The following is a 20,520-nucleotide window of genomic DNA, read 5'->3' on the forward strand; positions in this document are numbered from 1 at the left end:
AACCACAGTGTTATGGAGACTGTGACAAGCTTTAAGCTATCAAAGAGATCCAAATATTTATAAAATATTTTCTATGCTTCTGTTTCAAAGATTTTGGTATCACTGATTTTATTTTCAGGAAATAATAGGGTGTTCCTACTGGTTCAAGAATCAAGTGATTTGTGTTAGTCCATTGGTGTAACAAACTTCCTAAACATGGTGGAAGAGAAAACTTTTATCTTAGCTCAAGATTTTAAAGAGCTCAGTCCAAGGTGAAATACTGCCATTTCTTTAGGCTTGAGAGGAGACAGAATCTCCTGGCATGGAAAGTGTGTGGTAGAAGATGCTTGTCCTGTGGTACCTAGAGAGCAAAGACAGAGTAGGAGAGGGGTCAGGATTAACCAACTGATAAGGCAAATGTGCACAGTAACTTCTCTAATAACAGTCTTCATGTACGATATGGTCCCCAGGGCACACACCCAAGGACCTACTTTCTTCCTCAAGGTCCTACTTTCTGTTTCCACCACCTTTCAGTAGCCCATCAAATTGTAAACCCATAAGTCAGTGCAATCATGATCCAATCAGATCCCAAAGACACCATCTCTGAACATACATGTGTCAGAGATCAAGTCTTCAACAAATGAACCACCGTGGGACATTTCAGGTACAAATCATAACACATCCCCAACCACTAATAAGTTTGGGCACATTTAATATTTAGTCAGGTTGTGCTAATTTTCATTTTATTAGAAGTTGAAGGGCAGGGTCAGTGAGATGGCTCAGAGGGTGAAGGCCCTTATTGTCAAGCCTGCAGACTAGACTTGGATCCCCCACATCCGGCTGGTGGGAGGAGAGAACTGATTCCCTTTAACCTCCACGCTTTCTGAAAAGGAAACTCAGCCTTTTAATCGTCTTGTGTGTCCCTCCCCTCACACCTGAACACACAAGCCAATGAAATCAAAACCTGTAAACATTAAAAAAAAAGTACAAGGACAATGATAACGATCAGAAAAGATCACACTAAAAGTGGAAAGAAGTACTAGTGGTTTGCTAAAAACTACAGGGGTAGCTGGATGTTTCTGGAAAATGGTGGCCAAAGAAAAAACACCTCTCAGGAGCAGCAGCAGAACCTTACAGCAGAGTTAAGGAAGAGGAAGCCGTTTGATAGGAAAGAGAGGCAGATGTGCTTAACTGGAAGAAATAGTGGTTAACTTTTAGCTGTGATCACACTTTGGTGGTGTCTATGTGAAGCAAATGTTTTGGCTCCAAACTTGTTTCTTCCCCTTTTATGTTTTCTTAGTTTTTTTTTTCCCCCACCAACCTGAAAACAGGAGGATAAGGCACATTCTTTCTGACTGTCTATGAAGGTCAGTGAGAACGCTGCTGGGGTGTTAGCTGTTTGCTAGAGAATGTTTTATCTTTCAGGTGAAAAAAAGTCAGAGATGGGGGACAAAGTACACTAGGAGAAAACGGTCCTAGTGTACTTTGTAATGCAAAATCAGATTATTTCTCTTATGGGAAAGCGGTGTTAGAAAGTAAACAGGTCTGCTAGAAGGCAAACGAAGCAACAGTGGCCACCACTTTGTCCTCTTAAATAGTAGCAATGGTATACACTCCATTCCTTTGTTCAAGTAGTGCTAATATATTCTTTTTGGAAAAACATACAAAGAAAAAAATGGTGCAGAAAGGTACAGTGAAGACACAATACTCAAATTTTCTGATCTTCCAACTTCCAGCCCAGCGCCTTGGTTTTGGACTAAGAATCATGTCTTCAGCCCTTGTAAGGCATTGTGCATGCCTCGTCACTTCACAACCCTGCTTAGATCTGCCAATCTTCTATATAGCAGCACCCCGGAAAACAGAGTTCAAATGTCTGAGGCATTTGGTTCAGAAGAAATAATGTCTTTGAGGCCAACAGATGACTCAGCCAGCAAAGGTTGGCCACAAAGATTGGATACACGGGATCAACAAGGTAGAAGAGAATGACACCAGGAAGTTACCTTCTGACCTTCACACCGGTGCCAAGGCGTGTATTTGCACACACACACACACACACATACACACAATCGATATTAGTGTAATAATAAAGAGTACAGTCTCCATTGACTGATAATTGATGATTCCAGCAGAGAAGCTGATCTTCATTTGTGTATGAGAACCTTAATGAACAAGACATGCGTCAGGCAGTGTTGTGACAGAAACGCCTGAAGAAGATGGTAATGGAAGTCTCTGCAGAGATTTTTACCTACAGAGAAAGCCCCTTTAAATATCAGTCTTGACTGAACTCCCAACTGCCATAAGACTACAGACTTGGAAGATCACAACAGCCTGTGCCACCAGGAAGGCCACAAAGATGCAAAGGACACCGTGGCTGAGATGGTGAGTCCTGGGAGGCAGGCCTCGCTGCTTCTTCTGAGCCCTGGGTACAATCGCTTAATTGTACCATGCCCCCTACCTGGCTCACAGACAATTAAGAAGTCAAATTCTTTATTTTGGGTTTTCATTGACAATTTACTACCCCCAAACCACCAGGGACCTGTAGTGGAGGGGGGAAGTTGGGGTAGAGAAGCGTCCAGACGATTTTAAAGCAACTTGAGAGGAACTTGGTGAGGAGTTTTGAGCACAGGGCATCCAGGATGGCGCGCGGTCGCCGGAGGCTGGGACAGCCCCTCGGCCAGGCGGGGGAGCGCGGAGGGCCGGGCTAGCAGCTTGGCCGCCGGGTGCAGTGGGTCATTGTTTCCCCGGCCGCTCCTCCCCGCGGGTCCGGCGTCACTGGCGGGGCGCCCGGGGCGGGCTGCGGGTTATTTATAGCGCTGGCTGCGCGCGTCACGGAGCCCGGCCCGGCTGACGGGGGCCGCTGACGCGCTTGGCCGCGGCACCGAGGGCGCGGGGTGCGCGCGGGCGGGCGGGCGGGCGGCGACAATGGACCGGAGCGCGCGCCTTCCTGGCCGCTCTCCGGCCCCCGCCCTCCCGGCTCCGCGTCCCCGCGGGGGTGGCGGACCTCGGCCCCGGGACTCCCTCCGCTCGGCGGTCGGCGCTCCTCGCTGCGCGCCCGGACTGCACGAGGAGCTGGAGCCGCCTGCGCGATCACTCTCTGCTCCCGGGGACGCGGCGACCTGGGGCCGGGAGCGCCGGGCAGGTAACGTTTCCTGGACCGGGCTGGGGGCTCGGGGAGGGCCGGGGGCAGCCCTGCCCGGACTCCTGTCCCCGCCTGTCCCGCGCCGGTGCAGGAATCCGAGGTGGGTGTGGAGCGCCGGAGCGGGTGAGAAACTTCGGTGTGACCAGTCACAACAGGCTCCTCACGGCCACAACAGGCGCCACACGGCCACCACGTCGCCCGCCTCTCTAGCCCCTCCCCAGCCACTCCTTCCCCCCATCTCCCCTTTACCTACTCCCCGGACCCCCACCCGCGGGATCCCATCCTGGCCCGCTCAAGCCCTCACTGTCGCGCTGCCAGGGACTTTTAGGGACTCGTGGGCCGCGGAGGCCAATCGTGAGCCCTGCTCTTCCGGCTGCTCTGCAGCCCCCCTCGCACGTGGCAGGCAGGCAGGCTGGCTGAGAACTTGCTGTGCCTTCTAGGAAATTGCAATCTATTTGTAATGCACTTTGGCTAATTGGGAGTTCAAGATTAAACTTTAATAAAGCATTTGTGTCGTCTCGTCTAATTGTGAAAGCTTCCATTCGTCCTAGTAGATAGACTCTTAAGTCTCAAGTTAATGGCGCTAAACTAGATTTCCAACCCCCAAGTACAATTCTGCCAGCCTTCCTCGGCGCAGCTGGATTTCTGTAAGGTACAGATGTTGCTAATGGCGGCTTAAGCACGGATGGGCAGATAGCATACGGAATGCAACATGTTGCCATATGGTTCCTTTAGCCTTTCACCTCCAGGGATATCAATCATATATATTCTGGGAGGAACCTAATGACTCTCTGAACAGCAAAATGAATTACCTGGTACAATTTATATCCCTTGACCTGATGATAACAACAGGAAGATAGCATCGCCCAACTGCTGTAGTATAAATTGAGTTACAGAGCTACATTTCAAATTCTATATCAACTATTGGTAGTTTGAGGAGCCCCGTCACATCATTCTGTAAAATCTGTTTCTGCTTTTCCTTTTTCTCTTCCCACCTCTAGACATGCAAAACTGATATGGTTTAACCAAACTGTTATTGGAAATTGACACTCTACCTAATAGGTGAGATGTGGAGGGGTGGAAAATACAACTTCCGGAGTTAGTTACAGTTAGCATTCTTCAAGAGCATCACACTCTAAAGTCAGAAGAAAATCAAACGACTCCGAGAAATACGGTTTCAGTATAACTCCTAAATCTAAGTACTTATTTGAAATTCTCCACCTAAAACAGTCCTACTTCAACTCTTAAGAAAAAAAGTTCTGAGAAATAATGAACTATCAGAATCCTAAGTAGAACTTTTTCTGCAAACCAGTTCCTGCACCCGGTTCCCTTTCTCTGTGTCTTAATCCTTGGGGATAAGGACTTTTTTTTTTCTTCTTCCAAGCTGTTAGTATCTACATACTGAAGTCATCCCTTAGATCCTACTGGAATGGCTTGGTTATATTTCATATTAGATTTTTAAATCTCCAGGTGGCTAACAAAATATGGTAACTGCCTTTATGCTTGGTTTATAAGCAGGGCTGTGTTTTTTTTTTTTTTTTTTTTACCACAGTCCGTATCGTTGATTCACAAATACAGATCATGGTGACAGATAAGCAAAGACCTAAGGGTACAAATGAAAGTATCATTCATAATTTAATTTCAGGTTTACTTTTATGTATGAAAGTCTATCTCAAAGCTAGCTCCATAATATGTCTAGGTTTCTTTTTTCATTCCACAAGATGTAAAAGGCAGTTCATGTGAGCTTATAGACCAGCAAAACACACAAATGGTCATGAATGGTCTAAATATGTGCTTACTGTTAATTTTGTGCTTTTTCAGAAAGTGTCACATTTTAAAAGTTTATACATCATGTCCTTTTAGGATCATTTTTGAAAGGACAAGATGACACCCCCCCCCTCTCTCTCCCACCCCTTGTAAAGGCTGATGGTTTGTTAACTAGTGCTTGAGTTAATTCAGACATTCTAATTATTATACCCAACGTCTTGCATAGCTATAGAGCAGAATATGTTACGCAGAACAAAATAGGATATGGCCAGCTTATGGCAAGTTTCTTTGCCTGTGCTGTTTTTGTAACCATTTAATAGCTGAGATTTTCGTGTGCTCTGTGGCACCAGCTTTAAACCCAGATCAGTAGCACGCTTGTCAATAACGACTCTGTCTTCATGACCTGTGAATTGACAGTGACTGTCCTTTAATCAGTCTCACAGAACCTGCCTTATAAAGCTGTTATTGTCATGGGCAGATACGGCGATCATTTGTCAAGCCCTGTGATTATTAAAGTGTTCCTCCTTCAAATCCAGGCCAGAAGGCCTGCTGCGCTTCCTTTCAGAGTTCAAGCAAAATCTCAAGCAGCGCTCTTTGCTCCCTCTCCTTCCAGTTGTATCTTCCTGTGTGCACATCATGAATCCTTTCAGGCACCTTTGCAGGTACAAACCATGCATCTTTTTTGTAGGTTGACATGGCAGCAAACCTAACAGCATCATTTCGTTTTGAGTGAACAGCTGATAGGTGTGCCCTGTTACTCTAACTAATGTGGCTGGCTGCCAAGGAGAACACCAGAACTAGAAAGTACCAGAATTGCTATTGTACCAAGAAATCACTGTCTATTTTTTGTCCTCAATCTTAAATTGCTTTTTCTTTTTCAGTGTTGCCCTTCCATGTTGTTAATATGAGAATTTGTTTAGACAGGAAAACTTTTGAAAACATGCTTGTGTTGGCCAAGAAGATATTTCTGTGTTTCTGTTGTCCGTAGGCATAGGGCCTTTATCTGAAGCTGATATGTTATTCTAGTTGAACAACAACAACAGAAAAGGACTTACAACTAGGTGTATTTCCCCATACCAACTGATTTTTAATTATGACATGGTTCTACCTGCTTCCCTTCCCCTTTTTGCTCACAAATAAATTTGTGATCTTTAAGTACCCAATGTTTATGGTTTCCTCAGGGTGGCATGGAACCAGCTATGAATAGGCATTAGACTTCTCTAGTGTAGAAGCTCTTTATTCAGCTAAGTGGGGGTGTGAGTCACCAGGAAGGAGTGTGAACCCATTGCACCTGAATTCCCTTTTCAAATTCAAAACTCATGGTGTTGCATCAGCAACTTGTTTCTCTCTTTTATGAGCATTTCATTAAAAAAATACTAAAGTGTCAGTCTGGACTATTCCCCCAGCCAAGCAGGGCAGTCTCTTATTCTGACCGACATGCAGCTTTGTTTTTGTATGGGTTGGCAAGAGGGCCATGCAAAGACCACATAAAAAGCTGACTTGGGGTTGCCCTTACTTTGACTGAAGATTGACAGGAGCTCTTTCATTAATCTTGTTCTCTTTCATGTTCTGTATTCAGATATTGAAACACAGTATTTTTATACATTTATAAGATTGTGTTTGCATTTATTTAATTTATGTTTCTTTTTTTAAAGCATGTAGCCTTGAATGTTTGTTCTCCATTTTTTTTTCCACATCATTACTCTGGTACTGCTTGATGTAACTTGATTAGCTCCCTCCCCAGTCATGATTGGTAATTAAAATAGGCATTAAAATTAGTCACTTAGCAATTTTGCTGTTCAATTGGCAATTAAATTACTTAATTGCAATTAAAGTCCTAATTTTAATTGGCAAAATGATAGATGTAGATTTAAGATAATATGTATAAATACTTTAATAAGTGTCTATATAAGGATTACTTAATTACTCAACTTCAAGTTTATGCTGTTAACTTTGGAACTTTTAAGTGAGCAATGAAATTTATATTACATCTATTCAAAGGATATGGTAATTAGATTTATTACTTATCGCTATAAGGGTCCTTGCGATAAGTTACTTTTGTAGTATTCAAATTGTAAGCTTTATAATTGAGAATTATGATGAGGAAAAGGGCATATATGTCTTTGTCTGAATATATCAATACTTTATTTTCCTTTTTATTAAATTAAGAAGTTCTCTACCAATTAGCTTGAAGTAAAAAGTAAAATATGGTTATTTTATCACTAAGTGTAGAACAAAACTAAAAAGTGTCACCTGTGACTTAACTTATAACTTTTGCAAAGTGTGTGTGTGTGTGTGTGTGTATATATATTACCTGTTTAAAGAAATGTTGTCTAGTTCTGTTAGAATAACTAATGTCATTGGCTCTTGTTAGAATTTCAGGTGTCTTTTATATTAGCATATACCTTTATTCTTAGGATCTTTAAGTGTGTTTTAGGGCATTGTACATTTTTTTATGTCTTTCATGCATACTGAAATAAGCAAATAAATTCTAAAACAAAACAATCATTTTTTTTTCTAGTAGAAGATAATTTTTTCATAAAGAAATGTTAAGTCGTTACTATGAAAGCAAGTATTAGAAGACCACTGCAAGCCAAGTATTAAGGAAAAAAACCCAAAGATTTTTATTATGTAAAATAGTTCTTGAGTGGCATGAGGTTTTACCATATGTTCAGTTTTATGATTTTAATTTATAAGTAGAAGCTTCTAGAAAAAATGCTGTTTACTTCTGCGCATCTTTACACATTTTCTAGAATTGAGTTCTGAATTAAAGTAAGACATTTTAAAAATCAATGGTCTTTGCTGAAAAACAGACTGAGTAAAACTGAATAAAAGCTGCCTCTATCCAGAATGTGAATATCAAAGAAGCGATGGACTCCTCTAAGTATTCCACAGGAAAGGCGCAGTGTGGCTGATTAATAGCCCGTGAATGCAAATGAAATGGCAAAAGCAAAACAATAAAATACCTTCAATACTAATTTTTTTTCTGAGAAACAGACGGTTTAAGGTGAAATTTTCTTTCTTCTGTCCCTGCTGTAAGACTGCCTACCAAATAATAATAAAGGCTGGGAATGAAAGTTTGGTCAAACATAATGTAAAATACATCTCATTTTAATGCTTATAAGTTTCAATGCCTACAATATTTTAAAGAAATACCTTAAAGTTGCCTCCACTCTGACAGCATAGCAGATATGTCTGTTTCATTGTATCTGCCTTGTGAGGTCTTTGAATTCATTTGGGGAGAATACAGAAATCAATCCCCAGAGGCCTCTTCCCATGCATTAAAATAGAAAATCCTATGGGATTACATTTATGTTTGCTCTCTAAATTATACCAAAAGCTCAGTTTTATTAAGTATAATCTGCTTAGCCATGCATAAAATAAAATACTTAGGTTTAGATGTGAATTTATATGCATTTATACTGATTTTCAATGAAAATATTTTTTTCTACACACAGGCAAATATATTCTGCTTGGTATGTGTTAATATCATAAAAGGTAATATAATAACACTTTCATCAATGCTTTCTGAGGTCACATCATTATATTTATTAATAACAGCTTATAGTTTATATAAGGTGGAGCTACTATGGATAGCACCAATTTCTTGGTTCCATTATTTTAAATTATTAATAAAATAGACCTTTATTGTGGGGAAACTTTACACATTTAGACATGGCAATAATTTAAAGTTACTTCAGACTCTGGATCTAGAAGAAACCTTATTGTCATTTTAATTGAGTTATAAAATACTTTATTTGAAATATTTATGCGTGAGAATGCAGAAGGGTTGCAGCCATATAAATGCAGAATTTCAGTTCCTTTTAGCCTAAAGCATCGTTTTAACATTTTCTGAAAGGTTGTTCAATTCTACATTTTGATTCCATTATATGTGTAATTAAACCTCTGTGCACAAAAGCATTCTCTTATGTACTAGCAAATATACCCACAGGAATTCTCTTCTAAACTGTAATTTATTTAAACATGTAATCATAGGATTTTAAAACATGCTTTCATTTTTCCAAACTATATGCCAATTTGAACTGCTTTGAGATAAAATGAGAGATTTTTATTGCCATTTTGGTTTTTTTCCTCTGTGACCTAACAGTGAGTTAAACATGGGCAGGAGGAAATAAAGAAAATCCATTGTGAACCAAATTCCATGTGTTGAACTGTTTCCGTTTTGGACAAAATAGAAAAAAAATAAATAAAAGAGTTGTTGTTTATGAATTCCAAACGATATGAACATTTGGGCCTGCAGAATTTTCTCCTGGGGCTTAGTTAGCCTAAGTAGTAAATAGCTCTGTGTGTGTGTGTGTGTGTGTGTGTGTGTGTGTGTGTGTGTGTGTGTGAGCGCGCGTGCGTGTGCTTCTGTGAGAGAGTCTCTCGAACATTGTGGAGTCAGGCCCCCTACTGACAAGATCAGTCAATTGCAGACCTCGTCCTGGCTCCTGCAGTTTTGCCCCTTCAGAATCAAGTGGGGGAAAAAAAACAGCGGTCTGAGGTTTTGAGCACGGCCCTTTTATACTTTCTGATCTGTGCGCTGGATCCTTACTACCTGGAGCATGTGCGAGTCCGGCCCCAGACTCCAAGCCTAGAATAGTCTAGTCTCAGTCAAAAATTAGTATAAGCGAGTTTATGAGTCTTTCCTAAGTAGGGGTAAGAAATCAGGAAGCCGAACATGAATTTGAAGAGAGGGACAACTCACACGGATGGAAAAGAAGTCTTCACTTTTTCTCATTTACGTGTTATCACTACTCTATTCTCACGTATTACTTTATGAAATTGCTGTGACCGCTGCCTTTCCATCTTGGGTATCTCAAGACTTGAGAAAAGGCTCTTATCAGAGAACCACGAGTCGCATGTTGCTGTGCTTGTTCCGTAAGTGCTCAACACAAAAAACTCCAGCCCCCCCTTTTCTCTCTGGGAGGGCATTTTTCAAAATATCCCCAGACTCAACTCAACCCAAACTGAATGTTTTTAATGACTGAGAGAGAGGAGCGTGTGGATAGCAACACGTTTACTTAGCCACATTTGTGTAGGGAGGGCTGTGGTTGCGATCTTAAACTTCTCTTGGTACTCGCTCTCCTGGAACTGTATTAAAAAATAATAACTTCCACCCCAGTGTAGCTAAGCTTGGGTTTCCGACTGTCTGAAAATAGCTGCCGGGAACCTGGCCCACCGCGTGGATCAAGGAAAGCTCCCCCTGACCGCACCCTGCTCCCTCGCGGAAGGGGAAGGGAACCCGGGAGGGCGCCTGTGAGCTGGAGTTGCTGCTATTTTGGGCCCAGCCTGGCCGGTGCGTCAATGCCTGCGCCCCTGCGTCACCGCCACCCCCACCCCCTTCCTTCTCCATTGCTCTCCAAACTCTCACTTTTTCCCTTTCGTTCGCGTGGAATCGCTTCTGCCCACGGGGCGCTGACGCTGCCGAGCTCACACTAATAAGCTGTTCTTCACCCTGCCCCCTCTTTCGCCCCCCCCCACTTCCTGGTTTTATTTTATTCTATTTCTTTTTCTCGCGCCCACTAGGGCACCGCTGAGCCGTAGCGGCAGCAGCTGGAGGGAGAGGCAGCCACAACATCTGGGGGAAACTTAAGGTGGTCACGTAGGTTTCCCCGAGGCTGCTGCACAGCGGAGCCCGCGGCTTGTCTGGGCAGCCGCAGGGCACCCGATGGCAACGCCTCTGCAGCCGCAGGCTCGCTCCGCACGGAGCCGGCAGAGGCGGAGGTGCAGGCTAGGAATGAGCAACCCCATAACCCTGAGAGTTCCGCGGTGCTCTCCGCCAGTGCCAGGATCACGGAGAGGGGGCCGAGTTGCTCTTCGCACAGACCCCCTCCCCCGATAGCTTGGGAGCGAGCCAACGCTCAGGAGGAAGGGAGGAGGAGCGCTGTCCTGGGCGGAGAAGGGGACCCTCCAAAGTCGCCCTCCCTTGGCCCCAGTCCCTTCTTGGTCTTGGGAAAAACCCTAGGAAGTCTGCCGAGTAAGGCTCGCCCTCGGGAGGAGCGGCGATTCCTTTGCTAGAAAGATCCACTCGCTTGGCGGGTGGATGGTCTTGCAGAGCACAACGGGAGGCGACTCCGAGGACCGCGGTGGTAGGACACGCTCCCACAGCCCACGGACCCTGGGCTGAGGCAATGGGCACACACTTTCCGTTTTCCCGAGACGCCGCACGGCCCACCATCTCCTCGGGCTCCACTCCCTTTACCCAGCTTTTCCCACCATGCTTTCTTCTTGATTTCGGGTACCACAGCCCTTGTGTTTTAGAAACCCGTGAGCGGGACAGGACAGGCTTGGTGGGCACAGCGCAAAGTCAATGCTGTTCAGAGCTGACCGAAGGGATAGATCAAGATCACCTTTCTGCTGGAGGCGCACCTGTTGCCCGACTCTGGTGCATTGTCTGCAAAAGAAAAGCAGGCAGCAGTTCGCTCCTACTTGTGGGGTCCTCGAAGGCCTGGCTCAATGTCTACTCTCTCCTCTTCCACACTCCTTTAAGTATTCAAGCCTTTTAGTTTCAGGAAAGAGGGGGGAAAGAAAAGTGGGCGCTATCCCCCTTAGATCTACTAGAAGGAGGATGGAAGACTGAGATAGGAAAAGGGAGAAGCGAATGCACGGACTAGTGAGAGTCCCATCTATCGCCCAAGCCCCTGGAGAGCTACGAGTCACGGGACATTTGCACTTCCGCTAAGGACTGTGTGGGGGTGATGTTGGGAAGCAGCAAAGCACACGTCTGCCCGTGCGGCCCAGGTGCCAGCTACCTGGCCCACGCCAGCGTTCTTTTCCATTCAAGCTTTTGTTGCACCCTCCCCACGTGTGAGGACTCAGGGCCTGGGGGCAGGTGAAGCATAGCATCACCGCGGGTTTCACGGACCTGGGTTGCAGAAGTCACACTTCTTTCGGAAAAAAAAAAATTAAGAAACCACCCAAGTGGGCTACCAAGGTGAACGCAGAACCGTTCCCACCTTAAAATCAGCCCCAGTCGTGACGTCAGGTCGGAAATATACCAAAGCGAGCGCGGGCCAGGAGTCCGGGGAGCGCGGCGGCTCGGCGATTGGACCGTGGGCCGCTGACGCGCGCTGACGCGCGCAGACTTTAGGTGCATGTTGGCAGCGGCAGACCGAGCCACATAAACAAAGGCACATTGGCGGCCAGGGCCAGTCCGCCCCGCGGCTCTGCACAGCTCCGCGTCCCTCTCGCCTGCCCCGCCGGCTGCCTGCCTCTTCTCCCGCCGGGCTGGCGGCGTGTGACTCCCCGCGCCCGGCTCCCGCACCGCTCCCGCGGACCCCGGAGCCCCGGCTTCCGGAGGGAACTGCACTTCGGCGGAGTTGAATGAATGAAGAGAGCAGAGAAGTGAGTAGGTGCGGCGATGCCGCCGGTGGTCTCGCGTTCTCCGGGTCTCCGCGGACCGGGGACAGGTTCTCTGCAAGTGGGCGCCAGAGCCTTGAAGTGCCAAAGGGCTGGGGAATGGCGAGTGGGCGCGCGCGGCTCCGCCGAGCCTTTGCTGGAACTTGGTCTGTGTAGCGTTATGGGGGGAGTTGGCTGCCAGCAGAGCCTTCCAGGCTTCTCATTGGTGGATGTGGAAGTGGGGGGGACTCCCATAGTTTTAGGAGATGCGTACTTGCCTGCGGAGATGTGCGCAAAGTTTGCTCTGGCTGTGAAATTGAGTGTGGCTTGCTGGAGATTACAGATCTCGTGAACATGTGGGAAACAGTCCGGGATAGAAAGTTTCTGCGTTGCTTGGGAACAGTGTCGCTCAGCTCGCCCGCGTGCGGATGTTTTCCCGGTACCGTCGTGTAAGGGTGGTGTCTGTAGAGTGTCCTGTTGCTAAGTTGCCTGAAATTTCTGGTTTTGATAAATGCTGTCCTTGGGTAATGTGGCAGAGTGTGTGCGTGAGGTAAAGAGTGCAGCCATGAAACCGTGACGCGTCTAGGGTTAATATCCAACACAGACATATTTCCAAGGGCGGCGGCGGCGGATGATGGGGGGGGGGGGAGCAAGAGTCTTCTTTCTATTTTTTTCTGGCTAACCTTCTCCACTCCTTGAAGCAAGATTATGGAAGAAGGGAGAGAGGGAGCAGAAGGAGCTGCTGTTGGGTTTCTTTATCGTTATTAACAAGTCTGTCTATGCTCTAGAGTGCCTTGCCAAGTGGGAACGTCTGAAAATTGCTAGGACACAAGAATGCCTTGTCCCAGCAAGTAGGCAGCCCATGGAAAACATTGTGGAGAAGATGTTTAGCTTGCTGTGCTTCTAACTTTGGTGCCAGTATTATATACGCAATATCCCCTTCCCTCTGCAGTTGACCCAAGATACTTCTGGTTAAAGTAGAGGTCTCTCTCATCACCTCTGGGCTATTAAAGGTGTTGGAAATCCAGTTCTCTGGAGGAACACCAATTCACTTGTACCCCCAAACCCCAGTGCTGGGTCAAAAGCAATTACAAAAGCATACACTTGCTCTCAGATTGGCTTCTCGGTTGTCCAGGCCTTGTTAACATTGTCTAAGGGGAGGGTTTCTATTGTTTTTTTAAATTGTATTTTCTTGAATTCTACTAACTTTCTTTTCCCTTCTAAGAGAAAAGTCCGTTGGACTACAAGAAAAATTATTTAAGATAAGGCTTTGATGCTGTGCTTCCTCTGTAGCTTAGTCTTCTAGTCAAGTAGGATGAAAATGATGCTCTCGTCTATGGTAAAGGGACCAATTCATTATATTGTTAAGTATCAAGTAGGCTCATGGGATGACTTGTCTCTAGGATGCTTTCTCTGCAGGGATTTTCACTGGGAGATGAGTGGCATTATCTGTTGTTTAGCCACATCTTTGCATGTTCCTTTAAGCTGCTGTTTGGTAAAGGTCTTCACACTCATTCCTAAGGAGGCACTGAAGGGCCTGCCTGTGAGTCGCCTCTGCCCAGCCAAATCTCAGTGGGGAAACATCCTCAAACTTCCTGTGTCTGTATTTCAGGGAGATCTGACGGGCTGGATTCCCAATTGCTTTTTTAAAAATCTTGGAAACTTTGTCCTTCGTTGAATTACGACACTGTCCACCTTTAATTTCCTCGAAAACTCCAATAACTCGGCTGAAGGTTAGTGAGTTTTTTCTTTCATCACCTTTCCTGAGTTCCCCCATATCTAGACAGGACAACGGGATCTTCTCAGGCCAGCTCTATGCCTTCTGGTCACAGAGAAGAACAGCCTTCTCATTGTGCAATTCAACTTCATTTCTAGACTGTGGGTTCTAGAAATCCTGTCTACTCAGAGGCTCCTCAGATTGGCTGGGGGAAGGGGTTGGAGTGGGGGGGGCATTTGGAACTAGCCGGGAGTGTAGACCCTCGACAGCTTTCCAGCTCTGGGTCGTTTGGGGATCAATGCTTTCCTTTCTTCATTGCCGCTCTGACCTTTCCTGCCCTTCCCCTCGCACCCCTACCCTCCCTCTGACACCGCGGGCTGCCGGTGTAGCTCCAGGTGTACCTGAGCCCGGAAGAAAGTGTTCCGTTGACCAGGCTGAGTGTGTATCACCCTGTTTCATTTCCAGCCATGCCTTGTGTTCAGGCGCAGTATGGGTCCTCGCCTCAAGGAGCCAGCCCCGCTTCTCAGAGCTACAGTTACCACTCTTCGGGAGAATACAGCTCCGATTTCTTAACTCCAGAGTTTGTCAAGTTTAGCATGGACCTCACCAACACTGAAATCACTGCCACCACTTCTCTCCCCAGCTTCAGTACCTTTATGGACAACTACAGCACAGGCTACGACGTCAAGCCACCTTGCTTGTACCAAATGCCCCTGTCCGGACAGCAGTCCTCCATTAAGGTGGAAGACATTCAGATGCACAACTACCAGCAGCACAGCCACCTGCCCCCTCAGTCCGAGGAGATGATGCCACACTCCGGGTCGGTTTACTACAAGCCCTCCTCGCCCCCGACACCCAGCACCCCGGGCTTCCAGGTGCAGCATAGCACGATGTGGGACGACCCGGGGTCTCTTCACAACTTCCATCAGAACTACGTGGCCACCACGCACATGATCGAGCAGAGGAAGACACCTGTCTCCCGCCTTTCACTCTTCTCCTTTAAGCAGTCGCCCCCGGGCACTCCTGTGTCTAGCTGCCAGATGCGCTTCGACGGGCCTCTGCATGTCCCCATGAACCCGGAGCCCGCGGGCAGCCACCACGTAGTGGATGGGCAGACCTTCGCCGTGCCCAACCCCATTCGCAAGCCGGCATCCATGGGCTTCCCGGGCCTGCAGATCGGCCACGCGTCGCAGTTGCTTGACTCGCAGGTGCCCTCGCCGCCGTCCCGGGGCTCTCCCTCCAACGAGGGTCTGTGCGCCGTCTGCGGCGACAACGCAGCCTGTCAGCACTACGGTGTTCGCACTTGTGAGGGCTGCAAAGGTTTCTTTAAGGTGAGCAAGACTGGGCGGAGGTGGCAGGTAGCACTGACCTAGTAGCTGAGACCCAGGAGTGTGCTCTCCCCTTCCGGTAGGCAGCCCAGCCCTAGTTCCTTGAAGCTACCCCACGGGCTGCGGAAGGGGCTTCGGGTGGTCTAAGGAAAGAAATAAGCAAGACTGGAAGAGTCAAGGTTTCACCCCGCCCCCCTCGCCCCTCAGCAACCTGCCGCCCCGGCGGGCTCCCGCCCGAAATTGCTGGAGCCAGAGTTGGAACAAGGCTATTTGCATGTGTTAGGCTCTGTCTTCCTCGTTCAGATTGAAATTGGTTAGGACAGAGAACCGTGTCTGAGCTAACCAAGTGGAACAGAATTCCCTATGGTCAAATTAAGTGATCTCTTTATTTCGCCATCCTGATTGAATAATCTTATCATTTTAAATAGAGAAGGTCTCCAAGGGATGTAAATAATATGAATGCGCACGGATTTGTATTTACTGAGCGTCTCCTGCTCCTTCTCCTGGCATATAAAACACAGCAAGGAGCGGCAAGGTTAGCTCAAATGTTAACGCTATCAATTTTCTTCTGGTAAATGCCCTGGGGGAGGAAAAGGAAAGGAAATAGGAAGAAAAGAACAAGAAAAAAATTTTTTTAAAGGAGTAGTGTTTGTGTTTGTCGGGAAGGAATGCAGATCCAAGCCATTAAAAAATGTCTCCAGTTTAGTGGACTTTTAATTAAAAAATAATAATTTGTGGCCTACATTCTCTCCCTCTGCAGCGCACGGTGCAAAAAAACGCAAAATACGTGTGTTTAGCAAATAAGAACTGCCCAGTGGACAAGCGCCGCCGAAATCGTTGTCAGTACTGTCGATTTCAGAAGTGCCTGGCTGTTGGGATGGTTAAAGAAGGTAGGTCGAGGCAAGCTGCTGATCTCTCCTATGTTCGGTGCCCTTGAAAGACCACCAGCTGCTTGTGGACCCTAGTCCCTGCGGTCTCCCCGCCCACACACACCCCAGGGTCCCACTGCCTAATGGCCTAGCCTTCTCTAAAGAAAGCCACAGGGCCCTCCTGGTCTTCGTCCCAGTTAGAAGAAGGTAGAAAATACTTCCCCTCCTTTTTAAAATATATAAATTTAATGCTTCTCATCACCAAAGTCTTTACAAGCGAGAGGAGCCCTGGACCACCAGGTCTGGCCCCCACTGCGGCCTCCGAGGAGAGCCCTGTGAGACGGCTGAGTCTGGGCTCGAAGAACCGGCGTTAACCGGGCTATTCCTTTACAGTGGTTCGTACGGACAGTTTAAAAGGCCGGAGAGGTCGTTTACCCTCGAAGCCGAAGAGCCCCCAGGATCCCTCTCCCCCCTCACCTCCGGTGAGCTTGATCAGTGCCCTCGTCAGAGCCCATGTCGACTCCAATCCGGCTATGACCAGCCTGGACTATTCCAGGGTAAGAAGCTAATGGGGGTTATCATGTGTACAAACCAACAGATGGGCAGGACCCTCTCCCTATACTCAACTTAAAGCCCCAGACTCAAGGGTAAAGGAGGCAGACCAGAGTATCTGCTTCACAGCTCTTGGCAGGGTTCCGGGAGCGAGACACTGAGGTGCAGAAGCTCAAGTGTAGATCTGAGAACAGGCCAGAGGGCTTGAATCTTTCGAACCTTCATTGCCCCACAATCCTAAGCTCTGAAAGGCCCAGAGGAGACTCTAACCTTCCTTCCCAGATCTACTTTACGCGAAGTTACAGGGATGCCCCCTCCCCCGCCCCCAGTGAAGACTGGGATTTGCTTGAGACCAGGAATGAAGAGAGGGTGGAAGGAATGACACGGGAAAGGGGGGCGGTCTCGGGGTCAGGAATCAAGTGGGACTATTCCTCTTTTTACTCCAGTTGTGAAAATGTGCAGGCTTTGGTTGGAGGGAGCGTGGGCAAACCTAGTAGCGACTGCAGTATTATTAAGCGTTGCAAAGGGCGCCTCCGCTCAAGACCCACTCTGGGATTAGCATGAATACTACCGTGTCAATTGTTTTGTGGAGATAAGACTGAACGTTTCCCAGGGCTGGATGGCACTGTATTTAGTCTGTATGGAAATGGTAATTTACATATTTAAAGCGGCGACCTCAGAGCACCGTCCCTAATTGAATTAATTGCCCTGGAACATCTAATTTCCTTACTGGTCAGAGAGAGGTTTAATTGTTATAAAAACCTGGCTCCCCTACTAGAAACGGGGTTAGCAATTTCACGGGTTATATATTTTAGAGAACCTCATTAAGTGCTTTTTAAAATGAAATTCCAGTTTCAGGCAAACCCTGACTATCAGATGAGTGGAGATGACACCCAACATATCCAGCAATTCTACGATCTCTTGACTGGCTCTATGGAGATCATCAGAGGTTGGGCCGAGAAGATCCCTGGCTTTGCTGACCTGCCCAAAGCTGATCAAGACCTGCTTTTTGAATCAGCTTTCTTAGAATTATTTGTTCTGCGATTAGCTTACAGGTAATGAGGGAGGCCTGGAGAGGAATGAGGAAGTACAGGAAAGGGAGAAAAAAGGGCTGGGGGGAGGGGGAGGGAGATTTAAAAAAAAAAAGGTGGGGAAGGGAAAGTGTGAGCCCAGAAGCCTTGGGTGAATGGAGTGGAGGTGGGCTAGAGGAGTTCTTGATTGTTATGAAATTAAACCCTTTCAAGGTCCACTGGTCTACATTTTATTAACTCTTCAGTAATTAGGTGCCTCTTAAATCCCTCATTTATTGCTCTTCAAGTAATTAGTTGTTTAGCTTCTCTCTCTCTCTTTTTTCTCCCCTCTCTCTTTGGTATTAATTGCAGGTCCAACCCAGTGGAGGGTAAACTCATCTTTTGCAATGGGGTGGTCTTGCACAGGTTGCAATGCGTGCGTGGCTTTGGGGAATGGATTGATTCCATTGTTGAATTCTCCTCCAACTTGCAGAATATGAACATCGACATTTCTGCCTTCTCCTGCATTGCTGCCCTGGCTATGGTCACAGGTCAGTACTGCTGCTGCAGGGCACTTCCCCTTCAGAATTTTCTCTGGTGGGACCGGTCATGGCATTCCCTCCTAATCACAGATTTTCTCTGATTCTGCTAGCTGACTAACTCCCTATGCCTTCTTCTTTTGTTTCTGATTGCATTTTCTGCAGAGAGACACGGGCTCAAGGAACCTAAGAGAGTGGAAGAACTGCAGAACAAAATTGTAAATTGTCTTAAAGACCACGTGACTTTCAATAATGGGGGCTTGAACCGACCCAACTATCTGTCCAAACTGTTGGGGAAGCTCCCAGAACTCCGCACCCTTTGCACACAGGGCCTCCAGCGCATTTTCTACCTAAAACTGGAAGACTTGGTACCACCACCAGCAATAATTGACAAACTTTTCCTGGACACCTTACCTTTCTAAGATCTACTCCCATGCACTTCAAAAGACCTGGAAAGAAAAACCATCCAGAGGGGGCTGGTCACATGGGCAGAGAGCTGGCTAAAAAGTCCAGTGTATGTCATCTCCCTCCTGTAGACCCCTAGCCCCCATCCCTACAGTAAAGAACAACAAACAAACAAATAAACAAACAAACACTGTCGCTATTTCCTAACTTGCAGGCAGAACCTGAAAGGGCATTTTGGCTCCGGGGCATCCTGGATTTAGAAAACGGACGCCACACAATACAGTGGTATAAACTTTTTATTATCAGTTCAAAATCAGTTTATTGTTCAGAAGAAAGATTGCTAATGTATGAGACATGTTTGGCCATGCTTGCTTGTTGCAGTTAAGACACATGTTTTACACACACACACACACACACACACACAGCCCTTAAGGGTACCCACATATTTTGCCCTTTACCAAGACTTCAAAGTTTTCTGCTGTAAAGAAAGCTGTAATATATAGTAAAACTAAATGTTGCGTGGGTGGCATGAGTTGAAGAAGGCAGAGGCTTGTAAATTTATCCAATGCAGTTTGGCTTTTTAAATTATTTTGTGCCTATTTATGAATAAATATCGGAAATTCTAAAAAGTAAGTGTGTTTGCAAAAAAAAGAAAATAACTACATAAAAAAGGGACAAGCATGTGATTCTAGGTTGAAGATGTTATAGGCACTTGCTACTTCAGTAATGTCTATATTATATAAATAGTATTTCAGACACTATGTAGTCTGTTAGATTTTATAAAGATTGGTAGTTATCTGAGCTTAAACATTTTCTCAATTGTATAATAGGTGGGCACAAGTATCAATACATTGGCAAATCCTGACAAAAGGGACACATAGTGTTTGTAACACCGTCCGACATTCCTTGTTTGTAAGTGTTGTATGTACCGTTGATGTTGATAAAAGAAAGTTTATATCTTGATTATTTTGTTGTCTAAAGCTAAACAGAACTTGCATGCAGCAGCTTTTGACTGTTTCCAGAGTGCTTATAATATACATAACTCCCTGGAAATTACTGAGCACTTTGAATTCTTTTGTTTTTTTACGTCTAAAATTGTCAGTTAATATATTATTTTATGTTTGAGTAAGAATTTTAATATTGCCATATTCTGTAGTATTTTTCTTTGTATATTTCTAGTACGGCACATGAGATGAGTCACTGCCTTTTTTTCTATGGTGTATGACAGTTAGAGACGCTGATTTTTTTTTCTGATAAATTCTTTCTTTGAGAAAGGCAATTTTAATGTTTACAACAATAAACCACGTAAATGAACAGAACTTTGTCTTATTTCTGGTTCAGGAAAAACACAGTGACTGAACATCACATATAAGAAAGAGGAAAAGTGGAGATTGATTCGGGGTAGGTCACTTACATGACATCTGAATTTCAGGGTGAGAGCCTGGATCCATTGTGACTAAAGGAAGGGTGTAATTGAACTAATTACCTAGAGAACTCAATGTAATATTTTTCTTTAGCCCGACTTTTCCAGTCTGGTGACCTACATTTATCAGAATGAATGTAGAACATCATACTCAAACATACATATGTTTTGAGAAAGCAGAGCTTTCAAAAGGCCGGCTTTAGAAGCCAAAAGGCTTCTAAACTTTTCCAAGGTTGAGAATCTTTCAGAGTTCTGTGGACAGTCTTAAGGAAGTGTGTGCTTGAAACTCAGAAAGGCCTCGCAGATTTGAAAAGACGTGTACTTTATCTTTGCTTTTGCAATTCCTGTGCACAGTAGTGTGAACATGGGAGGGAGAGCTCAGGGTCCCTGCCCTCGGAGTCCTGAGTCAGCCTTCTCAGGCAGGCTCTGCAGACATTTCTTACACTATTTC

At 45.9% G+C, this 20,520-nt stretch overlaps 1 protein-coding gene across 4 annotated transcripts; it reads left to right on the forward strand.

Moving 5' to 3' along the window:
• The first annotated feature begins 2,994 nt into the window (after positions 1 to 2,994).
• On the forward strand, positions 2,995 to 19,965 carry Nr4a2 (nuclear receptor subfamily 4 group A member 2). Of its 4 annotated transcripts, none has more exons than XM_075985183.1 (8): positions 2,995 to 3,118; positions 13,839 to 13,959; positions 14,409 to 15,274; positions 16,032 to 16,161; positions 16,534 to 16,697; positions 17,545 to 17,747; positions 18,075 to 18,253; positions 18,407 to 19,965. In XM_075985183.1, the coding sequence occupies exons 3-8, from the start codon at positions 14,411 to 14,413 to the stop codon at positions 18,661 to 18,663; spliced, it is 1,797 nt and encodes a 598-aa protein (XP_075841298.1). In that variant the 5' UTR covers positions 2,995 to 3,118; positions 13,839 to 13,959; positions 14,409 to 14,410; the 3' UTR covers positions 18,664 to 19,965. The 4 variants fall into 4 exon arrangements, 3 of the variants coding, with proteins under 3 accessions (XP_075841298.1, XP_075841297.1, XP_075841299.1); XR_012911794.1 differs by lacking the exon at positions 2,995 to 3,118 and adding an exon at positions 11,605 to 12,232 and having other exon boundaries at positions 18,196 to 18,253; positions 18,407 to 18,480; XM_075985182.1 differs by lacking the exon at positions 2,995 to 3,118 and adding an exon at positions 11,612 to 12,232.
• Positions 19,966 to 20,520: the final 555 nt, after the last annotated feature.

The sequence above is a fragment of the Microtus pennsylvanicus genome, chromosome 9, assembly GCF_037038515.1.
Source record: "Microtus pennsylvanicus isolate mMicPen1 chromosome 9, mMicPen1.hap1, whole genome shotgun sequence".
Classification (NCBI taxonomy): Eukaryota; Metazoa; Chordata; class Mammalia; order Rodentia; family Cricetidae; genus Microtus; species Microtus pennsylvanicus.

Excerpts from the sequence above, each read along its gene's own strand:
- Nr4a2 (XM_075985183.1), top strand. The coding sequence starts at position 14,411 with ATGCCTTGTGTTCAGGCGCAGTATGGGTCCTCGCCTCAAGGAGCCAGC. Across the intron at positions 15,275-16,031 it reads GCTGCAAAGGTTTCTTTAAG|CGCACGGTGCAAAAAAACGC; the intron begins GTGAGCAAGACT and ends CTCCCTCTGCAG. Across the intron at positions 18,254-18,406 it reads TGCCCTGGCTATGGTCACAG|AGAGACACGGGCTCAAGGAA; the intron begins GTCAGTACTGCT and ends CATTTTCTGCAG.